At 52.4% G+C, this 27,121-nt stretch overlaps 2 protein-coding genes across 3 annotated transcripts; one reads left to right on the top strand and one right to left on the bottom strand.

Moving 5' to 3' along the window:
- The first annotated feature begins 443 nt into the window (after positions 1-443).
- TAF11 (TATA-box binding protein associated factor 11) lies at positions 444-2,272 on the top strand. The gene is given in 5 exon segments (NM_001244906.1): positions 444-643; positions 715-854; positions 965-1,052; positions 1,205-1,301; positions 1,883-2,272. Coding segments are annotated over 5 exon segments (627 nt in total). The 5' UTR covers positions 444-472; the 3' UTR covers positions 2,014-2,272.
- Positions 2,273-2,464: 192 nt separating this feature from the next.
- Positions 2,465-26,898, bottom strand: BLTP3A (bridge-like lipid transfer protein family member 3A). Of its 2 annotated transcripts, none has more exons than XM_030292158.4 (21): positions 26,753-26,898; positions 15,707-15,869; positions 14,905-14,943; positions 14,346-14,437; positions 13,974-14,163; positions 13,698-13,838; positions 12,990-13,160; positions 12,277-12,454; positions 11,862-11,948; positions 11,565-11,729; positions 10,969-11,111; positions 10,117-10,258; positions 9,785-9,978; positions 8,034-9,574; positions 7,615-7,811; positions 6,997-7,148; positions 6,765-6,912; positions 5,583-5,854; positions 5,159-5,267; positions 4,681-4,796; positions 2,465-4,278 (listed from the first exon to the last, which is right to left on the bottom strand). In XM_030292158.4, the coding sequence occupies exons 1-21, from the start codon at positions 26,794-26,796 to the stop codon at positions 4,153-4,155; spliced, it is 4,410 nt and encodes a 1,469-aa protein (XP_030148018.4). In that variant the 5' UTR covers positions 26,797-26,898; the 3' UTR covers positions 2,465-4,152. The 2 variants fall into 2 exon arrangements, with proteins under 2 accessions (XP_030148018.4, XP_030148019.4); XM_030292159.4 differs by lacking the exon at positions 26,753-26,898 and adding an exon at positions 23,883-24,285.
- Between the last annotated feature and the right edge of the window lie 223 nt (positions 26,899-27,121).

Consider the following 27,121-nt stretch of genomic DNA (forward strand, 5'->3'; position numbering starts at 1 on the left):
GGCGGTGCGAGGGGCGGGGTGTTGTAAAGGCCACGCCCCCCGCGGTCCCTCCGCCGCGCCCGTTTTGGGCGGTTTTGGGAGAGTTTCCCCGCGGGGCCGCTCTAGTGCCGTGCCCGGCGGGTTCCAGGCGCTGCTCAGAGCGGGGCCGGTCGGTCCCGGCGCGCAGAGCCCGGGGGTGAGGCCCGCTCCACAGCCCCGCTGCCATGGCGACAAGCACGGCCCCGCGCGTCCCCTCGCGGCACCCGTGGACACGTCATTAAGCTGCGCTGCCGAGTCGCTGTTGCCACGGCAACAGGCACCGCCCTCCGTTGTCACCGGGACGCGCCGTTGCCATGGCTACAGACGCCGCGCCGCCTCGCCGGTACACGTGCGTCATCACGAGGCGCCACGCGTCACGTTCCCGTGGCGATAGACCCCGCCCCCTCGCGGCGCCCGCGGTGTGTCGTCATCAGGAGGCGCCGCGGGCGCGGCCATGGCGGACCCGGCCCGGGACGCGCTCGGTGCCGCCGCCGCCGCTGTGCCGGAGCCGCCGCCCGCAGCCGCCTCCCCGCCCGAAGCGGCGGCCGCAGAGGCAGCGGGAGACGGCGAGGTGCGGGAGGCTGGCGGCGGCAGCGAGCTGAAGGCGGAGGTGGCGGACGGGGAGGTGAGGCGGGAGCGGGAGCGGGGCCGGGGCGGGCGGCGGGGCCGCAGAACGAGCGCTGCGCTCCCGCCCAGGTGAGGAGCGCGGAGGGGGAGGCGGCGGACGCGGAGGAGCCGGGGCTGCAGGCGGGTGCGGCCCGCAAGGTGAAGCTGGAGCTGAAGGAGCGGAAGGAGAAGAAGCAGAAAGTGGACGAGGACGAGATCCAGAAGATGCAGTGAGTGCCTGCGGCTTCGGGAATCGTGGCCAGCCCGGTGCTCCCCGCTCCCAGCCGGTACCGCGGGAGCGCCTCCGCGGGGCCGGGAGCGATCGCTGTGTGCCCCGCAGGATCCTGGTCTCCTCCTTCTCCGAGGAGCAGCTGAACCGCTACGAGATGTACCGGCGCTCTGCCTTCCCCAAGGCCGCCATCAAACGGGTACGGGAGCGGCCGGAGCCCCGGCGGGCTGGGCCACAGCCGGTCCCGGGGGCTCCAGCTCCAATCCCCGCAGTAGGAGCTGCTGCCGCGCTCCCCCGAGGGGCTGGGCGGTCACAGGGGTGGCGCTCTGACTGTCGCTGTCGCTGTCGCAGCTCATCCAGTCCATCACCGGCACCTCCGTGTCCCAGAACGTTGTCATCGCCATGTCGGGCATCTCCAAGGTGTTTGTTGGGGAGGTGGTGGAGGAAGGTGAGTGGCACCTTGCTGAGAAGCTGGGGTGAATTCCCTGCTTGGAGCAGGAGGTGGAACAGGATTTCCGTGGTTCTCCCTTCCTGCAGCAGCTGTGGCTCACAGCAGAAGCTGCCACAGCCCCCCTGATCCCCCAGCACTGCTGCTTCTCCTCAGGCAGAGCAGCTGGGCTGGCAGCTCTGTCCCTCAGCCCCAGAGCAGCTCATGACGGGGATGCCATTAGTGCTGCAGGGACAGAGGGGCTCCTTCAGCCTCTAAAGCTGCCCCAGTTCCTTTGTGGGATCAGCTCAGATCGGTTTGGGGCAGGGAGCTGAGCCTGCTGCTCTTGCTCAGCTGCTGGGGACTCACAGCCCACCCACCCCCTGGATCCAGCAGCTCCACAAGGCCTGAGGGGTTCAGCAGCTTTTTGTCCTGGGACTCCTGTCAGGGAGGAGGAGCTGGTGCATTCCTGGCTCCGAGCTGCAAACCCCAAGCACAAACATTTCCTGTTCCTTCCCAACTGCACTGAAGCAGCAGCAGGGATGGGCAGAGCTCAGCTGGCCCCTGCCCTGACCTCTGTGTCTGTCTGTGTGTCTGTCCAGCTCTGGATGTGTGTGAGAAGTGGGGGGAGCTGCCCCCCCTGCAGCCCAAGCACATGAGGGAGGCCGTGCGGAGGCTCAAGGCACGGGGGCAAATCCCCAACTCCAAGTACAAAAAGATCATTTTCCACTGAGAGAGGCTGAGATGAGCTTCCTGTAGGACCTTCCCACGTGGACTCTTCCATAAGGCCCCTTTGGGGTGGCCTGTGGGACCTCAAGGATGTTCCTGCTGTCCCTGCCCATGCTGGGCAGAGCCTGGATGCACCCCTGACCTGGACTATGGGGAGAGCAGCATCCAGCGGCTGCAGAGCATTTCCTGCTGGCCCAGATGTGCCATCTGTGCCCAGATGTGTGGTTTTTTTCAGTGTATTAAACTCATTCTTGTGTTCATAACCAGACTGGGATCTGCTCTTTGTGTGACCCAAGGTGCTCCCAGAGCTGCTCCCAGCCTGGGGCAGGGCTGGTTCCCTGGAACAGCTGAAATCAGGGTTCAGCTGTGCCTCCAAATCCAGGAGCTGCCCAAAAAACAGCAGCAGTGGGAAGGGAGGGGGAGGGAAAAGCAGGAAAAGAGGCCAGAGCCTGGAAGGAGGTTAATGAGTTTAATTCTGCTCGTGGTTCATAGAACCAATAACTGCATCAGTGGAAACAAACTGCAGCAAAGTTGCAATACTGCCTAAAATTCAAATTCAAGTTCAGACTTGCACATTGCCCCTGTCCCCTTCCAGGGGCCCTGGGAGCTGCTCCTGACCCTGTGAGAGGTGCTGAGGCCATGTGCTCTCTCACTGGAACAGAGGAAGAATCCTTAAATAAGAGGCTCCACAAAGTAAACTTTGATATTTACAACCTGTGGGGACCCAGGAGGTTTTGTCCTCCCACACGTGTGGGTTTTGGGTTACACTCCTTTTTACTGGGCCTTCAAAGCAAAGGAAATATTTGAATTCTTCAACAAAACCCACTGACTGAAGCAGCTGGAGCAAGGAATTCGCTGTAAACAACCTGGCCCCAGCTCTGCTCAGCCTGCACACGTGGGAGGAGCTGTGGGACCCTGCAGCTTGGGCAAACCCTTGGCATACCCTTCCCATACTCACACAAAATGTCATGAAAATTTGAAAAAGCAGAAGAGAGAAACCTCCCATTTCCAAGCAATTAATGAAGAAAAAGCAGGAATACCGTGGCATTCCACCTCAGGCAGGCAGTTCTCAGAGCTCTTGCTGCCCACAGGCAGAGGGAGCAGCACAAAGGTTTGGTGAAACAAAGTCCAGCTGCTGCTCTGGGCTCTGGGCAGTTCCCAGCAGTGCTCACAGGGAGCTGCTCCACACAGGGGTGTTCCAGTGTTTTCCTTTTGGCATCAGGGCTGGCACGTGGTTCTGGGGTCCCATCCCAGGCAGCCCCTCAGCCCTGCTGAAAGATTCCAGCTGAAATCCCCACAGCTCCTTCCTCAGAGCCACGGCTGCTCCTCCTCCTCCCCACTGGGGAATTTGGGCACACAAAGTTCTGAGGAAAAGGTGCAACCCAAAAAACACCCAGGTCGTCTCCTTCTGAGACTGAACCAACTTCCCTCACCCCATTCTTTGATAGTAAAGTTTAAACAGTGCCTTGTAAGGAATTAATTCCTGCCCCAATACATTGTGGGATTAAGTGGGAATTAACTGGACTAAGTCCCATACACTACATCCATCTCTACACAAGGAATTACTGGTGGGAAAGGGAATCTGAAGGAATTTCTGTGCTATCTTGACCCTGTTCTTGTGGGAATAGTGAGCTGTGTGCCCTCGCTCCCCAGTGGGAGTCCCATCCCTGTCTGCAGTGACAGCAGCCCTGCTCTCCCAGCAGAGCCCTGACCTTCCTGCCACCCTGTCCTGTCACTGCCCAGGGGCTGAAGTGACCACCCTGCTCCTGCCGTGGCCCCTGGCGAGCACAGCTGGGCAAGAACACAACAAGGAAAGGTGAAAGAAGCAGAAACCCCAGCATGGACCATCTCCAGATGTCATCACAGAAGCTGGAGGCTGAAAGCACCCACAGATGAGGAGACATGGGTGTCCCCCCTGCACCTGAGCTGGTGCTCGTGGGCTGACCGTGCCCTGGCTCAGTGCAGCACTCCCAGGCCAGAACAGAGCAAACTCCTCCTCATTCCTCTCATAGTCTCAGCCAGGCCTTCCCTCCCTCTGCCCAGTCTCTGCAGTCACAGCTGGTTTCAGTCCTGGGGTTGGACCTGTTTGGCAGTGAAATGACCAAACCTGCCCTGCTGGTGCTGTTCCCTGTCCCCAGCAGTGTCAGAGCTGGAACAGGGGGTCGTACTTCCTGATCTCCTGCAGAAGGCGAGCCTTGTCCATGTTGGCTTCTGCCAGGGCCAGTTTCATGGTCTGGAGCTCCCTCTGCAACTCTGGCACTTGCTTGAGCTACAAGAGACAAGCAGAGAACAAGGCAGGAGTCTTCAAGGTACACAGTGGGCTGCTCCAAGGAAAACCAAAGCAGGAGCTTTTGAGATGAATTACACAGTGAGACACAACCACACTGACAGAACTTCTCTTTTTGAGAACCTCTTGATTCCTGTTTTTCTAACAAAGAACTGGACACAGGGATGGAGCCAATCAGAAAACAATCCCCAAGCAGATTCTGAAAGGGAACAAGTGAGTTCATGCTGGGCAAGGTGCCCTCACTCCTCAAACACTCATGGGAGGAGGCACAGGCTGCTCCTCGGGGCACTCCCTTCCTGCAGCTCACCACACCTGCCCAGGACTGCAAACACATGAAGGCAGAAGAGAATTTCCAGCTCTGTTGTCCAGGCAGCAGTGACTCACCTGCAGCCCACGTGCTCCTGCTGCTGGGGCTGGTGAGACACACTCTGATGGGGCCTTCTGCTCCTCAGGGACTGACACAGGTTTTTCCTGTTTCACTGAGTCCTTCCCCTGGGAAGCTGGAAAGCAACAGAACCCACTCAGGTGTGGACATTCACACAACAGGGCTCTCAGAATAAAAAAAATAATTAATTTCTTTCCTTCTTTTTTGCCCCCCCCCCCACCCTCTTGTTACACAGGGAAATAAAATTCTCTTTCCCCTTTTAAAATGGAGGAACTAAAAGGTAATAATGGATCTTGTCTGTGCGTGCTTAAGGAAACACCAGACACAAATTCTCACAGCAGGGAATAGAGGCAGGGACTGCTCCCACAGCAGGAAACACACACAGGGACTGCTCCCACCTCAGCAACCATCACATCCCAGTCTCCCCCAGCACAGCCTGGGGGTGCAGAGGGACAATAAAACCAGGATGTCACTCACCTGTGAGATAGAAGACACCGTCATCCCTGCGCCTCACCACGACGTGCTCCATTGCCAAGGTGATGGGGACAGGGCCAGGGGAGGTGGGGTACACTGGGGGGCTGTCATCCTGGAGGAACATGAAGCAGAGAAGGGATGAGCAGCTGTGACAGTTCTTGAAAGGACTTCCCTTGCCTGCAGCCTCCTCAGGAGCACTGCCAGACTCACGGGGGTGAGTCCACCCTAGGGAAAGGCCCAGCTTTATGTACAGGGTGTACAGGTACACACTTCTTTGTGTCCCTTATTCATCCCTAGGGCAGCTTTTAGAAGCAAAACCAAACAGCCTCAGGAGAAGAGAAGCTCTACAGAGGCCCCCAGCGTTCCCACAGCGTCCCTTCCCAAGTGCAATCCTGCACTGAGCTCTGCCCTGGGGGGAATCTCTCACCTTCAACGTGATTTTGGTATCCACCACCTCGATCTCCATGGGGATGACCTCTGGGATGATTTCATCCTCCAGGAAGGGTGCCAGGCTGGTGAGGCAGGAGGTGCAGAGCTCGGTGGAGCGGCTGTGGAGCAGCACCTGCAGGAAGCCATTGCGCTCGGCCAGCGGCGAGTGAGCGGCGGCGCTCGGGCCCGACTCCAGGCGCAGGCACACCTCGGGCTGGGGCTGCCTGGGCTCGGGGCTCGCAGCCCTCTCCACACCTGGCTCTCCTAGAGCTGGGGCAGAGAGATCTCGCTGCACAACGGGGCCAGGGATCGGTTATCAGCTCAGAACGGGCACCACGGACAGCCCGTTTCTGTCCAAAAGTGACCTTGGTCTGACATCATCCCTCACTTCAGAGAAATCCCCATTTCCAAGGACTAAAAGCCCACATCACTGAACTGGCACTGGAGCTGCACCATGTGAGGTGCCAGGCACATTCCTCTCTCACACACTTTGGCCCCTGTTTCGCATGTGCAGGACCTGTCCCAGTGCCCCACTCGTTCTCCAGAGCTGCCCAAACTCTGCACCCCCAGAACTGTCCCAGCTGCCCTCCAGTGTCCCAGCTCTGCCTCCACAGCTGCCCCACTGCCCTGGCTCACTCTCCAGAGCTGACCAGCTTTTCCTCATCCCTTTGCTCCACTGTGGCCACTGGCAGAACTGGGAAAGGCAGGATCAACAGCCTGGGAACTGCTCACACTTCCACTTCAGGTTTGGAGCTGCTTTTGGTTTTGTTTAGGGTTACATTTTTTGGGTGTTTGAGGGATAGTTGATTGTTTTAAGGTTTGGCTTGGTTTTTTTAAATTCAAATTTAGGGGAAGTACTGTAGACCCAAAAACATTTTTCTCAGATCAGGAATAATTTCATGGTTTCCCTAGACAACTTTATTCACTCTTTTAATTCATTTCATGCATCCTCAGCAATTTAAAAAATCCCAATCAATGATTACTATGCACCACAGAGCCTGACTGTGTAGGCACTTGGAAAACATCTTTCAAATGCCAGATCTGAACCCTCACACATGAGCTGTGCTCAATCCTAACCACCCCAAACACTGAGGCCCCAGCTAATGGAATATTCCCTGAGGGAGGGCTGGTATAAAAGCCAGTTCTAATAATGCAGCTGAGTCCCAGAGCAGCATCTTACCCACGTAGCCACGCAGGAACTGCCACATGCCAACGTTGTTCAGCTGCTCTGGAACCACGTTCATCACTTGTAAAGCCACAGACAAATCATCTCCTTGTACCTCTATTGCACAGTTCACATCATTCATCTTCAGCACGAGGACAGACACCTAAAACAGCCACCAAGAGCTCATTGGTTACAGCAAACATTTCCAGAGCCCCACAGGGAGAGAATCCCAGTGCCAGGCACTGACCAGCTGCAGACTGGGGTCTTCACTCTGGGACGTGGAGCTGTTCACCTCAGGGGACACTCCACCCTCGTCCTCTGCCACCAGGCTGCTTCTGCTGCCCGTGTCATTGTGGGCATGGGGGAGCTGCCCTGAAGGAAGAGGGTCCAGGCTGGGTTCTGAAATGGAAGTAACAACAACTCAATTCCATTTCTTTTTCTGAGATCAGCATCTGCCTGAATGTCTGGCCTCTCTGGAAATACCATCCTCTGGAGATCCATCTCTCTCCAGCTTCTCAGATGAGCTTAAGCAACACAGGGTTGAAGCGAAAGATGTCCAGAGGACCCAGTATCCAACCAGTGCTTCCTAAATGCTCTGTACCACCCACCACCAGCATGTCACAGCCCCTACAGCCCTCAGAACACCACTGGGACGTGCAGGGTCACCCCACACTGATTTACCCTCCTCATTTCAAAGAAAAGGCACCTACAAAAGCAGACAGAGCCACTGTGAGGCAGCTCCTTAAGACCTTCAAAAACAAGGAGCAGCAAAAGTGATGCCATTGGAACACAGGATGAGCTGCCTGTGGCACAAAGCATCACCCTGAGAGATGAGGGTGGGGACAGAAAAACCCAAGGGCTTTACCAGAGTCTGTGAGCATCACGAAGCCATCACTGCCATCACTGTCCACGGACAGCCCGTCCTCGGGGCCACTCCCATCCACGGATGTGGTGTCAAAGGAATGCTGGGATGAGGTCCTCTTCATGGAGAAGAAACGCATCCGGCCGCTGCCCGCCCCACCCGGGGTCACTGCTCCCTCCTCTGCTTTGGGCACAGAATCCCTACAGAAAAACCCAACAAAAACCAGTGGTAAAGGCAGGCAGCTGAGCCTGCAGATTAACTGAGTGCTGGGCTGGTCTCTGACCACTTGGAAGTCAGACTTCAGCATCCCGAGAACAGCCCCAAGAGATGAACACTTAACCCATCTCCAATCCAGACACAATGGACAGAAAGGAAGCAGCTCTGTCTCGCCCTCCTGCAGATCAGGAGCCTGGGCTGCTCACCTGGCCGGGGGCAGGGACAGCATCCTCTGCATGGTGGAGGTCATCTTGTCCCTGCTCAGGCTCAGGGCGTCCTTGGTGAGGGACATGGCCTCCTTGGTGAGGTCCATGGTGGCGTGCAGAGCTTCCTTGGTGGCATCCTTGGTGATGTGCAGTGCACTGGAGAGCTCCACCTCGATGTTCCGCAGCGGGATGAGCTCTGCCTGGCCATTGAGGGCGACGCCTCCTCTGCCCGAGGGCTGCGTGTCCGAGGCTGGGCTGGAAGGGAGAGCAGGGGGGCTCTGAGGGTGGCTGCTGGTCTCTGCTGGTCTTTCTGCAACCAGGGCTTCCACAGCTTCGTGTGCTTCCTCTATCAAGCCTTTCTCCTCTGCACCCTTACCGCGGGGAGCTGCAGTCAGGGCTCCGTCGCTCGCGGACCTCGAGAGCCTCTCCAGCTGGACACTGGCACCAGTGTCCTGGATCCCACTGTCCTCTGGGAGCTCCGAGGTGCTGCCTAAGCCCTTCTCCGAACTGCTCTCTGATTTCAGCTCCTTCTCTTCAGCTGCCAGCCCCTCCTTGCTGTCTGAGGGCGAGAGCTCGGACTCAATCAGGCTGGTTGTGTCCGAGTCTGGGGACCGGGGTTCCACCACAGACCCTGGAGCAGGGGTCATGAGCAGGGCCACCTCAGCACTGTGGAACATAACTCCCACACAAGCAGACATGGGATCTAAAGGAGACCCAGTCATTTCCTGGGTATCCTGAGCCAGCTGCTCCTGTAGTGTTTGCAGAACTTCCTTCATCCTGAGCAGCACCAAGTACTGGTAATGGTTGAGCCGAACTTTGACATGGACAGAGGAGGACATGAGCACATGGATATCAGCAGAGGCTTCCAGCTCTTTACTGTCTACTCCATCATCAACTTCAGAGTCAGATTCTCCCAAGACATCCATCGTGTCTGGAGCCTTATAGATATTCTTCAGATCCTGGTCAGTCTTTGATCTTTGACAAACACCGTGTTCTCTGGAGAGGTTCTCGTTCTTGGAGTGGTTGCTAAAGCTGGCAGAAGGCTTGATTTTCACCTCAGAGGTGGCCAATTCCTGTCTTTTAGATATCTGAGCTTGCCCCCACCTCTTGGGCAGGCAGGCCCATACGGAAAGGGGAAAAGGGTCAATAAAGCTCAGGGCTCTGCCCTTGGAGCTTTCGGCCCCCTCAAAGCCCAGGGAGAGCTCACTGAAATTCACAGACCACAGATCCTCAGAGGCAGAGGTTTTGTGAGGCAGCTGGGGAAAGCCTGGGTGCTTCTGGGGCCTGTCATCCACCTGGTAGGCGTGGCGCAGGAACAGGGTGTGCAGGAGCCCGAATCTGTCCCGCGCCCGGGGGAACTCGGCGTAGCTGGAGTGGAAGAACTCCGACCCCGCGAATTTACGGAAGAGGCTCTGCAGGTCCTGGCAGCTGCAGGAGGGAGCGTGGCGGGTGTTGGTGGCTGTCACCTCGGACATGCAAACACACAGGGCCCGCGGCCGGTCCCGGTGGTCCGTGACTTTCTTATCCACGGGGATGCTGAGCTGCAGGGGGAAGAAAGGTGAGAAAGGAGTAGCAGAGGTTTATTCTGCATCAGCTTTACTGCCCACAGACCAAACAAAACCAACACAAGTAGCAGACAGAGCAAAATCAGAGGAAAGCAGCAGGTTTGTCTCCTCGTTGTGCACTCTGGTCTCATGTTCCTTTCTCAGAGAGAACACTGAAGACTGGGAAAGGAAGGAAAAGAAAGGTACCTTCAGCCTGAAGCCATCCAGCCGCACATCCACGTGCTCATCCCGCCTGCCTGAGTCCTCCAGCTTGTAGATGGCTTTGAACTGCTCCAGGCTGCGACACAGATCCAGGCAGAAGAGGTTTATCCAGAGCACACTTGGTGTGTCCAAGGTGAGCATCAGGCCGTTCAGCTGCATGTACAGGTTTGGGCATGGAACTAGAAGGAAACAGATTATGCAAACATCAGAAAACTAAACAACAATTGTCAGAGAATATCTAACAGGGTTAACACATCTAGACCATTGATGACTCTTTAAGAAACATGTGAAAGAAGGTGCTAACCTTGATGTATTACCTGGAAAGTTCTGATTGTCTGGGAAGTAATATTCTGTGAATTCAATATGGATTGCAGAGACCTGGTCAGGGAGTTTGAAGATTTTTCTACTACAGGAAAGCAAGGTGGAGGGTTTCTTACTTTGCTGCCCAGCTGTAGAGACCTGAAAACAGAACAAAAATGCAGTGGTGCAGAACTCAGACTTGGCAAACCCAAGTGCCCCAGTGACCCCACAGTTGCCTGTATTCAATCTGCCTCATTTACACATCAAACATACACTGCTCTCAAGCAAAAACATAATTTTCTTCTACCTGCTGATATTGCCAACTCCCCTCCTTTGAGGCAATTTAGTTCTTTGTGTCTCCTGTCACTGCTAGTAAGAGCTGTGACAAACAGAATTAGGTGACATGAGCAAAGAAAACAGAAATCTGTTACAGCTGTCTGCAAGATCAGCAGCACGTTGACAAGTCCATCATAGTATCTGCTGCTGCAGAGAGCAAAACCAGCTCTTGATGGGTACAGGGTACATGGGTACAGGGCCTGAACCAGGGCAGAAAGCCTAAGGTGAGACTTATGCCTCCTCTGTCAAAAATCCATGTCCTCACTGACTTCTCAAAGGCATGAAATGTTTTACACTGGGCCTGCCTAATGCTTGGTGTAAGCTCAGATAGGAACTGAGGGCAGAAACCCATGGTTATGCAGTTCCCTCTGGGGTTTAAAATTCTACAGACAACATCATTACAGCATTTAGGTTCTCCGGGCAGCGTTTCAGCTGTCACAGGATTTGCATGATTCTTTTAATCATATATTGAAGCATATAATTTCCTTTTCAGAAGTGCCACTGCCACCTGCAGACAGTGCTGAGGTGCCTACCTGGTGCACATCCAGGTCATCCACCCGCACCACCACGCAGCTGGAGCGCAGCCGGTGCCAGGGCGGGTGCCGCAGCCGCGGGAGGCTCGTGGGGGGAGCCCGGCCCTTCTCTGGGGGGCTCTTCTGGGGGCTCTGGGGAGGCTCTGTGGGGACAGACAGGGTTTTAGTCACCTTCTTTGCACCATCAGTACCAACACCTCTGTGCTTACTGAGCAGAACTAACAGCCCCAGAATTAGAAATGGATGAACACAGCTGGGCAGGAGAAACACTCAGGACTTTTGAAGGAAGAACACTGTGAAAGGTGAGTCTGTTCTGTGGCAAGAGAACACATTCCTAAGCCAGGTCTTAAGTATGTAATTTCATCCTTGTATCTTACGGAGAAACCCAACAATAATCCACTGCAGCCTGTCCATCCTTGCTGCAGTGCTCTCCCAGCCACTTTCCTTTGCCATTATATTTATGATTTTTAGAGTGCTACCCATTCCTGCACCAACAAATCAGCCTGCTTAGCTGGGAACAGGCAACTAAAGCTTTTGCTGGATGAAGCATAATTGGTACCACCTCCTGCTTCACTGGTTTTATCAAACACCCTTACCTGGTTTCCTTTTGAAAGGAGAAAGTGGAGTCCTGGCAAACACAGGGTCTGTTTCCTCATAAAGCTTCTCCATCTTGCTTTGAAATTCACTGACCAACTTCTTTGCCCACTGTCCTCGAGTCTCCATTGCTTCACTGTACCTCACCCAATGCTTGCAGGCATCTCCTGCAGAAAAGCAAACATCCTGGCTTTAAAAATGTGGTTTCCTTCTTCTAGTCCAGCCTGCAATCATAGAAGAGTTCTTTAAACTCCTTTTTTATCCCCCCTCCTCAGGTTGTGAGCCCACAGGCTCCCTACCTGCCCTGTGGAAAGGATAATAATCAAAAGCCATCCTCCTGAAGGTCAGCTGGATGGCTCCACCCAGCATCCCATGCTTCAGAGCACCTGTGAGGAACAGAGCAGAGAAAACCATGGTCAGCTCTGCAATCTGAGCCCTGATCCAGGAGAATTCAGAACCACATTGCTCTGATTGCCCCCACTGATTAACTGACACCACAGCCAGGACTAGGGTACCATCTTTAGGAATCTGCACCAAAATCTTGTCCTGAGCAAGGAGAAGGACACCTGAATCAATGGTTTATATGGTAAGAATCAGGTCTGGAAACTCAAATGCCAAACTGCAAAACCCCAGTGCTTCCCAACCCTCTTCCAGCCAGAAAATCACTGCCTCAGCAGTTGTTTTTCCCTCTGCTGCTGTTTCCTTGCTCCTGACCTGACTCCCGGGCGTGGCTGTCATCACAGATGTGCAGGTCCAGGCGGGAGATGAGCAGGTGGTAGGAGGATTCCTTCATGTCGTGCTTGTCGAAGTACTGCCCGATGCTGCTGGCGTTGGGGCTGGCTCCAAAGGGCTGAGCCCAGGACTGCTGGGCACTGGGAGCAGGGGGAGTGATCTGTGGGAGAGGGGCAAGCTCAGTGAGAACTCGGAGAGAGGGAAAACACAGAGGTTATAATGCAATTAACCAGCTCATGCAAATCTTCCAGCTTCTAAGGCATTGGTTTATAGGACTGAATTTGGGCTCCCAGGATCTGGATCCTCTCCTGCACTCCCATGAGCAAAACCCTTTGTCTGTGGCTCTGCCAGCTGCATGCACTTGTCTGGGAAGATATTTTAATATTCCTGGGCAAAAAGAGCCAAATATTCCCCACCCCTTCTGTGCAACCTCACTGCACTACGTGTGCATCCCTGCCTCCCTGGAGTTTCCAACTCCAGCAGAAATATTCCTCTTCCCTCATCCTTGACTTGGAAAACAGATTTTACTGGCAATGAATCCCACTCATTTGGTCACCTCATTACCCTACAGCAGCCCACAGTCCACATGACACTGCCCTGAGTTCCCACCAAGGAAAATGCTGTGAATATGGGCCAGATGCCACACAAACAGAAACTGCCCTTTTCCCTGGCAACCAACATCCAAACTCACTCACCTGTACAGACTCTGGTGCCAAGCTTTTCCTCTGCTGAGCAGATTTCTCCATGGCTTCACTCAGAGACTCAGCATATTTCATCATTGCTTTCAGCTGAGAGTCTGTCAGCACCCAGAGCAGGTCATCCAGCAGAAACATCAGCTTGGAGGCCACCACATTGCAATCTTTGGTCTGAAACAGCAAGGAAGGAGTTAGGGACTTCAAAAACTGCCTCCACAGACAAAGAGTCTTACTAAAACAGAGGCAGAAAGAAGGGAGGCTGCTGTGAAACTCCTCTGAGAGATATGCATATCCACAGCACCTCCTCTCAGATGGATAGCAGTCAAAGCCACCTCTTCTTTAGGAGGCAAATTGCTCAAATTACTCACTGTTTAATTTTTTTTTTTTTATCATCACATTTCCACTGACAGCTAAAAGTCAGGCTGCCAGGCTTTCAGCTCCCAGTAAGGAGATGACAGCTCTCCTTAGGGTGTTCGAATGGATTGAAAAGTTCACTCCATCCATGAGATCCCCCACTGAGAAATAAACTGCTTTGACATTTGGTAAGAACACAGCTGTCTCTGACAGAAAACATGGAGAGATACATCAGTTTGGGCTCAGCATTTCTGAAGGGAGAGAAGGGCTGTTGAGGACTGTGGGAAGAAATATGCATCATCTCTGCACCAGGCAGTGAGACCACATCCTGCAAAGCATAGAGGAAACTCTCACTCTTCTCTTGAGAGAGATCTGGATCCTCCCCTGGTTGGTGATGAGTCTCAGAGGAGTGGTGATAGGATCCTGATCACCATTTTCTGTGGCATCTGCCTCTATCCGCAGGGTCTGCCAGGTGAGCTCCTTGAATGTCAGAACCTGCCCAGAAGGAGAAAACGAGGAAAATGCTGAGATTTTCAACCACCAAAACACTCAGAAGACATGAAATGGAACAAGGAAAAATCATTCATCACACTTTTCTTCTGTGATCCCAGTAGAAGACCAAGGCCTCACCTCTCCCCTCTGCGGGTCCGTGATGCGGGTGAGGCGCAGGTCACTCTGCTGCCAGTTGGGGTTGACACTGTAGCCCTGGAGCTGCCACAGCTCAAAAGAAGCGTGAAAGGCCTTGGAGTGAATCTTGATGGTGATGGAATTGACAACAATAAACATCCCCTCCACAACCTTCTCAGCAAAGCCATATTCACTGCAAAGAGAAGATCCCCCCCATGTCATGACAAGAGGGCTGGCAGAGGCAAGGCTCACACAGAGATGTTTATAAACAACACCAAAGGCACTTAAACCCCAGAAAAGGGTGAATCAAGGTGAACAGCAGCCCCCACACCCCAGCAGGAGGGCAGGGAGAAGCTGCAGGGCTCAGGGTCTGACCTCTGTCCGGCAGCAAGAGCGATGGGGGACTGTCCATTGGGCGGCCGAGGCTCCTCACACGTCCTCATCTCCACCTCCACCTTGTCCAGGTACTGCAGAGACACAACGTGGGAGCCATGAACACCACACCAAGCCTCAAGCCCAGCCCACCAGCCCTGGGGTGGGATTCCAGGGCAGGGACAACCAACTCTGGAGTCTCAACGCTCCAGGAGTCTCATGTGTTAAAGCTCTCACACCATCAGTGTCAGTGGGTAACCTGAAACCCCAGGAGTGAGAAAACAACCAACAAAAAACGGGCAAAAGGTTGCCCTGGACTTCCCTGAGAGCCCATCTGGCCCCATCCTGCAGTGAAATGAGGGACTCACAGCAGGGTACTCATGGCCCTATGTGCTAAGGGCCTGAAGGATTCAAGTCCCAAGAAAATTTGAGCACTTGATGGTTTTCCTCTCCAGAATTTTTCTCAAGAAGAGATTAAAAAGAGTGAGGAAGAAAAGGAAGAAAAGAAAAAGAAAGGAAAAATGGAGAAAGGAGGGAAAGAAGACAAGAGATGCAACATTACCAGGCAGATTGGGTGTGTTTTCAGCTTTGTCCACTGGATCTGAAATGATAAAGTTGAGGTTATCAGAGTGATCTTTGCATTGGAAAGTTTCAGAAATTGCAGGAAACCTTCTCAGCCCAAACTTTGAGCCCCATTTCTCTGAGAAATATCTGCAATGTTTGACTGTATCCAGGTCAAACAGAGACACAGACAAGGGAAAAGACATTCCAGACACCAGATCTACAAACCCAGCTGAGCTTTTGGATCTCATATATCATCAGGAGTAATAGATATTCTTCAGGTCAAATTCTGCTGTGGGGAACATTCCTGGCCTTTAAGAGTTTACAACTAACTGCTGCTGTTATTAGAAGTCACACAACTCTTTTGAAGACTGTGCACAAACCAAAAAGCTCCATTTTATTTTCATACAGCAACGTTCCCTCTGCAGTTCTTGTAGGAGGGGGAACAAATGTTTGTTACTAAACTGAGCAGATCTGACTCTAAAAACAGAGCACATCAGATGAGTAAGACAAGCTCATTTTCACTGTCACTTGGTAGAGTAGAATCATATTTCTTTTATAGAAAGTCTCTTTGATGTCCTTAAAACTTTTGAGCACATGTAATGCAACAGTGGTTAGTACCATGTGCAATTAAACAACCTGGCAGCTTATAACAACTAAAAAACCAATTTTTTTTTGCTCTAAAAAGCAGAAAGAGGAAGAACTTGTTAGAGTTCAGCGTGCAAAGTGCAAGACCATGCACAATTTCAATGATTCTGCCTGTAAATGGATAACTTCCCCCATCTGAAGTTGCCTCTGCTCACCCTGATGGAGGCCTTGTTGCAGTAGACCCGGGTGATGGCGAGCCAGGTGGGCAGCTCCAGCACATTCTGCAGCACCTCCTCATCCAGCTCCAGGTTGGTCAGCTGCCCCTGACCTTTCAACGTGCTCAGGTTGATTTTGTCTGGAGAGAGATTCTTGGTAAACCTACAAGGGAAGAAAGAGAAAACTCACAAACAGCCCCCAGCAAAGCTGCTGAGACTCTGCAGGAGCATTTCAGAGCTATTTTAATACCAGAGTTTGTTTGTTGTTTTGTTAAACCCTTCTTGACATTTTTAAACCCAAGGCAAGTTGATCACTCCAGGAAAAAAAAAAAAAAAACCAACCCCAAAAACAAACAAACAAACATTTCTACACTTTGACATTTGGAGGATATTTTTTTTTTGTTTTGTTTTAAACTAAATTCAGGTTTGAGAAACTAAAAATTTCCTTCTAAAGCTCTGGATCCTGGAAACCAGCAAAACTGCCCTAGGATAAAACCAAAGAAAACCAAAGCCAAACTTCAACAGCTCAGCAGTTTTACTCCCCCCAGAATTGCTGTGTCAGCAGGGGAAGGTTTAATTCTCTAGATTCTTTTCACCCAGGAAAGCAAAAGACCATTCATGAATGACTTTTGTGGCTGTCTCTTTTTAACACCACCATTGCAGCTCTCTGGTCAGCAGGGCCAAACAGCACCTCTCCTCCCAGAGACTGCCCCAGCTCCCTCTTCTGTTTTCTCTTGCTTGAAATTCCTCCTCCCCAGGGCTGCCAGTGTTTCACCTCCCCTGTGTGCAGCCCTTCACATCCCTCACGTGCACCAGATTCCAGTGTCATGGATGAAACACTAGCAGCAGGACTGCTCAAGAGCAGAGGATCCTGGTGTGAAAAAGCCTCTGACTTCGTCAAAACCAGAGTGGTTCCTAAGGAACCAGCAGAGTCAGTTCAGAGGGCAGCAGGTTTCAGAGGCTGTACAAGTGTTAGCAACACTTCTCCACATCAGAGAACCCCTCTGTAGCAGCATATCCCCTCCTGCCTCCATCAAACCTCTCTCCTGTGCAGGAGCTGCCCCCACAACATCACCAGATTCAAACTTGAAGAGTTCCTGCCAGACAACTTTCCCACCACTGAATGCAGGGCTGATTTCACATTCCTCCATGCCAACGCTAATTCTCATTCTGCACAGGGCCCAGAAGGCGGGCTGGAATGAAAGCCCCTATTGTCAGCCTGAGCAGGAGCAGCCTCCCAGTCACACTCTGCCCCTGCACCCACAGTGTGGGCACTGCTCTGGAGAGGCCGAGGGGCTCCTGCCACAGCCACAGCTCCAGGAGGAGAGGAGGAACCAGAGCCACGCTGCCAGGATGCAGCTGCTGCAGCCGCTGTACGAGCTCGGGGCGCAGCACAAACCTGAATGAGGCACTGGAGCAGCAGCTGAGCCATCAGCCCAGGGCTTCCAGGGGCAAAAGGGCCTTTCCAAAGCAAACATTTTGTTGGAAGAGAAAGTCTGGCAGATGTGTTGGGATGTTGGTGTCAGCCCTGTGCTGTTGATGTAGCAGTGCTGGAAGGGGAGAGCAGCACACACACTGCTGCTCTTCCCCTGCAGACAGCCTCTGTACCTGCTGTCCCTCCCTGCCCTGAGCCCAAGGGACATGCTGACAGCTCACACCAAGTTTACACCACCTGCCTGGCTGCACATTCCCTTCAAACTCATCGCTCCCTTTAACCGTGTTCCTGTTTGAACATGCCCAAGGAGGTGGCTGAGGTTAACCTGGCTTCTCAGAAACTGAAAATTGCAGGCTGTGTTCCAACAGCTGCTCCACTGGCAGGGGGCACTGAGAATCTGTATGATTTGGGCCTGGAGTCCTGCTGTGAGCACCCACAAACCCAGACACGGCTGAAAATTACAGCAAACACCTGCAGAGGCAACCCAGGAGCACCCTCGTGCTGTGTCAGAGAACCAGATCTGCTGAAAGCTGATGTCACCGTGTCTGCCTGGGATTGGATGCCAAGAACAAACCAAACACAACACGGACAGGTAGGTAATACCCAGCACTTAAGCTGAAAAGCTGGCGTGGGCAGTGATCAGCCCCCACTGGCTGAGCTTTCTCACACCTGCACTGAAGGATCATCCTGGGGCTGGGAGCCTCATCCCAGGATAAGAGAGCTCAGAGGAGAAGCTGCTTTCAGCTGCTAATGCAGAGGAAAAGTACAAGTGTTGCCTATAATTCTACATTGTCAAGTCTCTAAAGGGGGAGAATGATACTTAAGCTTTTTATATATTTTTCATGTATTTGTAGCTTTGTAGATTGCTAATGCTAATGGCTGTAGCTCCAGTAGTTTTCCTATCATTTTCCCTAGATTTTAGAACAATAAGCTGACCTTCTAAACACATTCCTGAAATATTGTTTAGTCTCATTCCAAGGAGGGGACCTACAATAAGGCGTAATAAGAAGTGGGGTAGAGAAGCCCTTGGACCAGCTCCCAGGGGCTGACCCAAGGGTAGGTTACTGGGGCAACTGAATCTCCTATAGGATGTACCTGTTTGATATCCTAATTAATTAACACTATAAAATTGCAGAAATTCAATTCTGGGTGCTCCCAGCACCACCAGGACACCTGGAAGCTTTCAAATAAAGGTCTGCTGTTTACTTTACTATTCTAATACAAGGGTTTTTTTGGTTTTTTTTTTCTTTTGATTATAGGCAACACAAGCACAACCTGTCTGAACCAGGGCATCACTTTCCTTTAGTGTGTAGGTGTATCAAAAATACCAGCACACTGTGAAACAGGACACAGTCTAAGAGTGAGGTATGAAACTTGATCCAGCCAAACCAAGCAACTCTTTATCACCATCTCCAGGGAAAGGCTGCAGAGATCCTGCTGAGCAGGTACCAAACCCACCTCCAGTGCTACCAGGCTCCATTAAAGAATCCTTTCATGAGGCATTCCATGCACCAAAATGTGCCATTCCACCCCAAAGCAGAGCTTACAGACCCCACCCATGATGGGCCAACAGAAGCTGGAGGTTCTGGAAAAAAAATAAATCTCAAATGTAAACAGATTATTTTAAACCAGGGCCCAAATTTCTCAGGGTATGTTACCCATTGTCAAACCTTGCTGCCCTGTACAGGAATCCCAGACCTTCCACTGGAATAATCTCCACACTTGAGGCACTTCACCACCCACATTTCACCTGAGAACACAGAGCTCCCAGGTCTCTGCTGTTCCCTGAGAAGAACTGCTTTGGTCAGTGCCAGGGGAGGAAAAGCAGCGAGAGCAGAAGGTGTCAGATGTTTGCTGGCAGCTTCTCTCCATTCACACTCACCCACAGCAACGTCCTTGGCAGAACGGGCTGCTGGCTTAGGGAAAACTGAATGAAAATGGTGGCTATTGGGAAAAATGACACCAGAGCATTTTTACTTTCTTTTCTTTTTTTTTTTTTCAGCAGAGCTGAGCCAGTAAACTCACAGGGCAGCACTCCTTTTGAGCCTGCTGGGATTACTCTGACAAAAGTCAACCCTGAAAATCTATTTGCTCAATCATCAGCTTGACTATATATCAAAACATTGATGTCACTACTGAAAACAACAGCCCAATTCCTCAGCCTGCATATCCAGAGGCCACAAACTCACCAATTACAAGAGGAATTTGGGTAAATCTGACCTCTGGCCCAAAGCCAGGCTAGAATCATAAATAAATTTATGTTCACATTTGTAGCTGTCTCGCCACACTGTCTCCAACTGAGCAAATGCATGGACAGACAATGTCAGAAGACATCTGAAATCATAAAACTTCTCCTCAGGTCGCTGTCCTCATCACCCTGCTGCCACATGGATCAGGAACTTCTTCTCAAATACTCAGTTTCTGCCTCAGCCTCCTCCCTGCAGTCCTGCAGCCATCACTGGCTGTTGTACACAGCCACCACCCCCAGATCCACACGAGCATTTCTATTAATACCTTTGTCACTACGGCTATTTTGTGGGAGAACTAATTAGCTGTACATCAGTGACCTTGATTTTGCTTAATGACAAGCAGAATCTCTTGGCAGAAAGAAGTGCATGGCTTGTGACACCAGCCACAGCTTCAGGGAGCAGCGGGGAAGTCCCTCCAAACACAGGTAAGGCAGAAAGGAGGAACTGATCAGCTCGGTGGGAAACCAGCCCAGGAACCACTTTTTTGCCTTCACAAGGGTCACAGCAAGGGAAGAGATGGGGATTTTTCTGCTTTGATTTGGAATACAAATATATAATTTATTCAATTATGACAGGAACTGGACACGGGGGGAAAAAAACCCAACAACTGTATTCTGACCAACATGGATTTCCTCCTTCCCAAAAGTCTTTTCAAGTGTTGCCTGGTCTGGTTTCAGACAGAGCATTTAGTGGGATTTCCATCTTCCTTGGGAATATCTTCTGCAATCCAATAATCTCTGTGATATGACATTTCACCTCAAATTAAAACCTCTTATCTCAGAAGCCCTATAGCATGTTTACTAGAACAAAAGGTTCACAGCTGCTAAAAGGAAAGGTCAGTGACTTTCCAAATCAGGGCTGCTCTCAAGGAAGGCAGCAGCAGAAGCTTTAAGTGTAGCACACATGACTGAGGATGAACTTAAAAATAATTTTGGAGGAAATAAAACTGGGCAAGTGATCAAAACTTATGTAGAAAGGGAAAAAATAGCTGCCTCAAAGATGCACAGGAAGAACTAAAAGCTTTTTCAGGAAGAAAAGCAGGGACCACCCTGTCTGAGACAGGGCACAGGGATGCTCTGCAGACTTTTGCACAGGAGGAAGAGAAACTCACTGAATTAGCAGAGGATGGGACTAATTATTGCAGCATGAGATGGAGTTGGTATCACACCCTCTTAGCACAAAGCCATTTAGAGTTTAAGGGAATCCCATCAACACCAAACTGCACAATAGTTAAGAAGACAGAAAGCAGCACATTTATTATAATTTCATCACCTGTTTACAGTTCTGTGTACCCCAGATATCCTGGGAGGTAGTAACTCCTTCCCAAGTAGACAATGGACCTGAGAAATTCACCCTGCTTGGGTTACAGGGCAAACAGTTTCCACTTAAGGAGGTGCCAGTCCATCCCATGCTCCTTATCAGGGCGGATTTAGGCACATCTGGTGCCCCTGTACACACGTGCCACTGCTGGTGGCTTTCCATTATCAGCTTTCTGTTTTTCCAGGCTTCAACTGCATTGAATGAAGGCAAACACAAAACATCCTGATCAGTCATCTGCTGTCTTGGCTCTGTGTTACCTCCTGCAACACAACGAGGCTAAGGGAAGGCTTAAGAATTCAAAGTTAAACTCGCAGGGAGAAGAAACAGCATTTCCAAGGAGATCAGACAGAACCATGACACAGAGCAGAATTCCAGCTCGCTCCTCCCCAAAGGCTGCAGCCTCCCTTGGCACCAAGGGCACTTTCTTGTCTCAACAAATATTTCTCTAGAGCATTCTGAACGCTGAGACACCTTGCTTCACAAGCCCTGGAAAGCAGACCAGGAACTCAGCTGAGTGGAGAAGAGGCCGGGTCTCTGCCAGGGGCTGAACTCCACCTTCCCTTTGCTATTTCCAGCTCCTCGCCTGGACACTCAGTAAAGTTTAAATGCCAGCTGCCCCATGCTCTCAACAAATCCAGAATGCTCTTGCCAGGGAATTTCCCAAATCTAATCCTCAAGCAAATAACAGATGAAAGAAAACGAAAAAGAAACTTAATAAATACAAGCACTAGTCCAAAGCTCCGCTTCACCCTGCAATCATTTTCGTCTCCAGTGTGCAGAAACAAACAGGTTATTTCCTAATTCTGACTCAACGGAGCAGCTGCAGGGGAGCAAGGGCTCAGGGAGTCCAGGAGAAATAAGAAAGAAGAGCCCCTTTCCATCAGTGAGGCTGAAGGACTTTGGAGAGGTTCCACAGGGTCAGTGCAGGGCTCTGCAAGCCCAGAGCAGCAGTGAAGGAGTTCTTGCCACATTTTCCTCCTGAGCTACTCAAGTGTAATTTACCTCTGCTGCAACAAGAGTCTCTTTAGCATTCCAGAAATGGCACACACGTGTCTGGAGCCAAGGAGAAGTGGTTGGAAACACTTTGCACCCAGCAGCTCCATAAAACTGATCGCCTGGTTCTCCCAGCAAAGTGCAGCACAGCCACCATGACTTTGCAAGGGAAAACTTCAGACTCTGTGAAGGGAAAATGCCAGGTCCTGTCTGGGCCCACTCCTTTTTCCCACCCTGTCTTGAACAAAGAAGAGGCAGATGTGTGTTACTTTACCCATAATAGCTTGGGGTTCTGCCTTGCCATCAATAATTTCGCTATATTAAAACTTTTAAGAGTAAAAGAAGCCATCAAGATGTACTGGGAAAACAAGATTATTTCCAAATTCAAACATTGAGTAAAGGGTTTACATCCAGCCTTACATGCTTTGCTGGGCACAGAGAGATAAGCTCATCACCAGGAGTTTGTTTGTCTGCTGGGACCTGGCAGAGCTCCTTCCTGATAAACTGCCTCATAAAGTCCTGCCACAAACTGCTCCATGCTGCATCCACCCTGAGCACTGGGCACCAAAGGAACCATCACCTGGATGAAGAGCACGAGCTGAACCGCAGGAACAGGACGCTGTGCAGATGGAAAAGTAATGGTTTCTATCAGCATTTAACAGCTGGCAGCTCTGTGGTTTCATGTACTTCCCATTGCTGCAACAGCTATTTTAGGCAAATGATCATCTTAGAGATCATCACAGAAATTTCCCTGATTACCAAAGGAGGATATTCAAGCAGCTAAAGCCAGAATGGCAATGCTGGTCAGAGGTTTTGCTGCCTAAATCACTTGAGATTCTGTAGCTTCCTCAGGCCATTTCCAAATGCAGTTTCTTTGCTTTCCTCCTTACCCACCATGCTCACTAAATTGCTTCCAGGTAATTTATAATCAAGGTCAGGAAACTTGGAGAAGCCTGAAGGGTTGGTAGTAAGCAAATCTCTCTTATTGGTGGTAGCTTTTCCTGGCTCTGAGGGTGTCCCACAGCCCTCAGAGCTGCATGTGCCACCCTGTGACTGCAGCAAGGGCACAGCTGCAGCGCAGTGCTGGAGCACGCAGCGATGCTGCAAAACACTTCAGGGCAAGGGAAAGGCAAACAGAGCAGGAATTCAGGGTCTGTTCTCTTATAGCAGTGCCCAGACTGCAGCATTTGGGCAAGAAATCTAAGCTGAGGGGGGAAAGCTTCCTTTACACTCAGGGAATTCCCCACACTCCTATGCTGGGCAAAGGCAGAGCTGCTGACATGGCCTGACTTGCCTGGTGCAAGCCACAGAGCCCATTCCAATGATTCCTGAATGGCACAGAACAAATTCTGTCTCCTTGGGGGAAGAAATGCTCTATCTCATCTGCCCACCTTTTCTGAGGAGAGGGGTGGGTCCCCTTGAGATAGCACATCCAGTTTCTGCCATCCTGACCCCAGGGACACTCTCACCCCCTGGCAGGATGATCACAGCTGTAAAGGCCTTTCTCTGCCCTGCCTCAGCCTGAGTGCAGGTCTCTGATGGTGGGGATGGACAGGGAGGAGTCACAGTCCCCAAGGAGCCCCAGACAGCCCCAAGACCAGCTGCAGAACGGGCAGGGCTCACACACAGCGCAGTGCTGGGCCTGGGAGCCAAATCTCAGCTCCTTGTGTTGGCACAGAGCAGCACAACTGCGTGGAAGGGGTAATGCCAAAGGCATCTTCAAAGGCATCTTCAGGGCTAGGAAGGGATTCTGAGATGTTCACATCCTAGCTAGGAAACAACAGCCCCCAGGAGCCCACCCGCTCCCAGCTCAGCGCACACTGCCACACCCAGGTGTCCCTGCTGCCAAATGGGTCTAGAACAAACTACAGCCACACCATGAGCCTCCCTGGTGTCTTCACTCACCCATCAGTGACAAATGAGAGAGGGCAGGAGTCAAGGCAACCTTGCCTGGAAAAAGGGATGCAAGGCCTAATCCCTGGAATGGAGGAGTGCCTCTCCATTCCTCCTCCACTGAGGTGCAGCACCATTTATGAGGAGCTACACGGTGCTGCTTCCCCTGGCTGAGAACCTGACCTGCCCTGATAAGCACCTCAGTGTTGCACCCTGCACATGCTGCTCCCCAGCTCTGTTCTCCAACAGTATTTTAAATTTTGTTTCCAAATCCTATCTCACTTACCTGAACAGGTGGTTCCATCCTGTGCTGAGGACAGTTTGCCAAATCCACAATCTACTATCCACTCATTTCTGTGCTGCACATCTGTTACACATCTGCCTGCACCAGCGACACGTGCTTGGCACTCCCCCCGCCGCAAACAGGCCTTGTTTTTCCACACAGGTTTTCCTCTGCTGTTGATAACTCCTCTCTCATTTCTCCTCTGCTCCCTTTTCACCCTACTCTGAGGGGTTCCCAAAGTTACTCCTCAGCTGCAGTTCTCTGGGGTCCATTTGTGGTCTCCTCCTCCTGTGTTCAGACCTGCTCCCAAACCCCAGTCCAGCTGCTCTTCTGCTGACACCAGCTTTTATTTCTCCCCAGCAGGACTGCACATTGCATTTCCTCTGCAAGCCATGTCTGGTGTGCCTGTTACTCCACAAGCTTCAACACGTGTCCCAAATCGTCACAAAGCAGCTGTAACAGGCAGCAGGGGATAAACCTCTCCAAGGAAATGAAATAAAAGCCATTTTGGCAAGCATTCCCACTGCAGTGCTGAGAACTCAAATCCCAAAGTTGAGGCATTTGGGCTTGTGGATAAACAGGGCCTTTGTCACACCCTGAGAACACGGATCTGCTGCGGCTACGCCAACACTGGCTGAGACAAAAAAAGACAACAAGAAGAAGAAGCTCCTTTCAAATAAGGCCAGGAAGAGGTAAAGGCAGCTCACTGATTTTATTTTAAAGCATTAGATGTGCTTCCTTGGATAATTCCATGCTCAGAGCCAGCAGCTGATACTCAGGCAGCTCTTGGGGAGTCCCTGATGTTGGGCTCCAAACACTCCCCAGCACTGCAGCCCTGTGCCTGCCTGGAAGCAGCAAGAACTGAAACCACCTAATCTGTTTGCTTTTCCAAGCTAAATATAGGACAAAGGAGTGAAAGGCACAGATGGCGAAAGCTCCGCAAGTTTTTAGGTTCTCCTGCTCTAGGAATGTAAGCTGCTGAAGCACAACACAAGGCTGAGCCTTCTGAAATACCTTCACAACTGGGTAAAGCCCAGCTGTACTGATCCCTGCCCTGACCACCACGGCCACCGGGTCACTCATGTGATGTGGGATCACAGGAACAGCCAGGTGAAACACCTCATTCACATATTTCCACCCAGAAGAGTGACAAAAACACAACCCCGTGCAATAAGGACTCCAAGTGGAGACACAACAAAAAGAACAAGGAATTGTTTCATATGCAAATGTGAGCAGAATATAAAGGCAGATTAATGATTCAGTAGCAAAATTCTTCCAGGCAAACAAGCGTGGCTGAAAGAAAACGCAAAGGGAGGGTGAAGATGAGGTATTTGGAGGAAACAAAACTGAAACAAAAAAAAAAAATTATCTTTTTTTATACACCATTAAATTGGGTTCAAATTGCATTTCTGCAAAGACCCACAGTCCTTGTTCAAGTGAGGAGCAGAATCAGATCAATCACCCAAACAACTAAGTCCAGCTAGCAGGAAAACAGGCAGAGATGCTGAATGTTTTGGGACTCCTTGTTCTCCTTGGAACCGCCCAAAGGATACACAGGTTAAGACCAAGAACTGGCCTAATCAGAGGGAAAAAAGGGGCACTTTGGGTAAGAATATGGTGTAGCAGTGGTAAGGAGAGACCAATATACAAAATTAAGCAAAAGCACCAGCAAAACTGTATTTATGTAAAGAAAGAGAATTGTCCATGAGAACAGCACCCACAGGAACAGCACCCAGGATAAGATCCAGCTCTGTTTTACTTTCTATCAAGAACTGCTCTCCCTGCTATAAAATACCTCAATGCCTCTGTACCAGGAGGCTGAATTTGCACTGACCACAACACACCTGTGTGAGGTGAATGAGACAGAAAGCTCGGAAGCTTGGGATGTCAGAAATCCATTTAAACCTGCACCCAGAGCAGCTCCATCACTCCTCCTTCGGGACAGTGCTGAGAGAACCGGAGCATGGAGCAATTGGTGACTCCAAGACAGACCCTGCACTGCCCACTCAGCTGTGTGGGGATGGTCTGGGGCTCCAGACACCGCCAGGATGCACCTGAGAGGGTTGGGATTTGTGTACCACACCAGCACTGAGCCCACACAGGTCACTTCAGGCCCTCCCTGTGCACCTGAGCGTGTCCAGCAGCAGGACCTGCTCAGAAAGCACAGAGAGCTGTGCAGTGCTGGAGCCTCACCTGCACCCTCACAGGCACGGCACCTTTCTGATCCCGCAGCGATGCAGGGCGAGGTTCTGCCCCCAGCCATGGGACAACACAGACACAGCTCTTTTCTCGCCGTGAGGGGAAACTGAGGCACCGCTCTGCGCCCGGGGCCCGCCCCGAGCAGCCGCGGCCGCAGCTGCATTTCGGCAGAGCCTCACGCCGGAACACCCCTGGCAGCGCTGGGGTGATCTCCACGGAAATTAACGGAGTACAACGCCGACACCCCTCAGAGCAGTCACCCCGGGGCTGCTCGTGTTCCCCTCCCGAGCTCCCGGGGCCGGCACAGAGCCGGGCTCGGGGGGATCTGACCGCGGGGAGCGGCGCTCCGGCAGGCCGAGCCGGCTGCCCCCGGACACCCCCTGACCCCCGGACACCCCCTGACCCCCGGACATCCCCTGGGCCTCGGACACCCCCTGACCCCCGGACATCCCCTGAGCCTCGGACATCCCCTGAGCCTCGGACATCCCCGACCCCCGGACGCCCCCTGAGCCCCGGACACCCGCTCCGGCCCGGCGGCCCCACAGCCCGAGCGGCCCCTCAGCCTCCAAACCGCCAGGCCCGGGCCCCCCGCAGCCCCCCGGGAGGAGGAGAAGGAGGAGGATGAGAATGAGCAGGATGAGGAGGAGAAGGAGAAAAAGGAGCGGGCGGCTCACCGGGAGAGGTGCTTCAGGATCTGCTTCTTGATGATGCCCGCCATGCCGGGCCGGCGGGTCAGGCCCGCGGGCGGCGGGACCCCATCGCGCACCGCCCCGGCCGGCCCCTTCCCTTCCCGCACCGCCCCTGCCCGCACCGCACCGCCCCGGCCGGCCCCTTCCCGCACCGCCCCTGCCCGCACCGCACCGCCCCGGCCGGCCCCTTCCCGCACCGCACCGCCCCTGTCCGCACTGCCCCCGACCGGCCCCTTCCCGCACCGCCCCTTCCCGCACCGCACCGCCCCTGTCCGCACCGCCCCGGCCGTGCGCGGAGGGAGCGGCCACAGTGAGCCCCCGGACGTCCACGGACCCGCTCCCCACCCGGAGCCC

Source organism: Taeniopygia guttata, chromosome 26 (assembly GCF_048771995.1).
Source record: "Taeniopygia guttata chromosome 26, bTaeGut7.mat, whole genome shotgun sequence".
In the NCBI taxonomy this organism is placed as follows: Eukaryota; Metazoa; Chordata; class Aves; order Passeriformes; family Estrildidae; genus Taeniopygia; species Taeniopygia guttata.

Coding starts and splice junctions, on each gene's coding strand:
- BLTP3A (XM_030292158.4), bottom strand. CDS start 26,796: ATGGCGGGCATCATCAAGAAGCAGATCCTGAAGCACCTCTCCCG. Junction 15,870..26,752: donor ATCCTGAAGCACCTCTCCCG/GTGAGCCGCCCG, acceptor CTTCCCTTGTAG/GTTTACCAAGAATCTCTCTC. Junction 7,812..8,033: donor CTGTCCCTGCCCCCGGCCAG/GTGAGCAGCCCA, acceptor GTTTTTCTGTAG/GGATTCTGTGCCCAAAGCAG.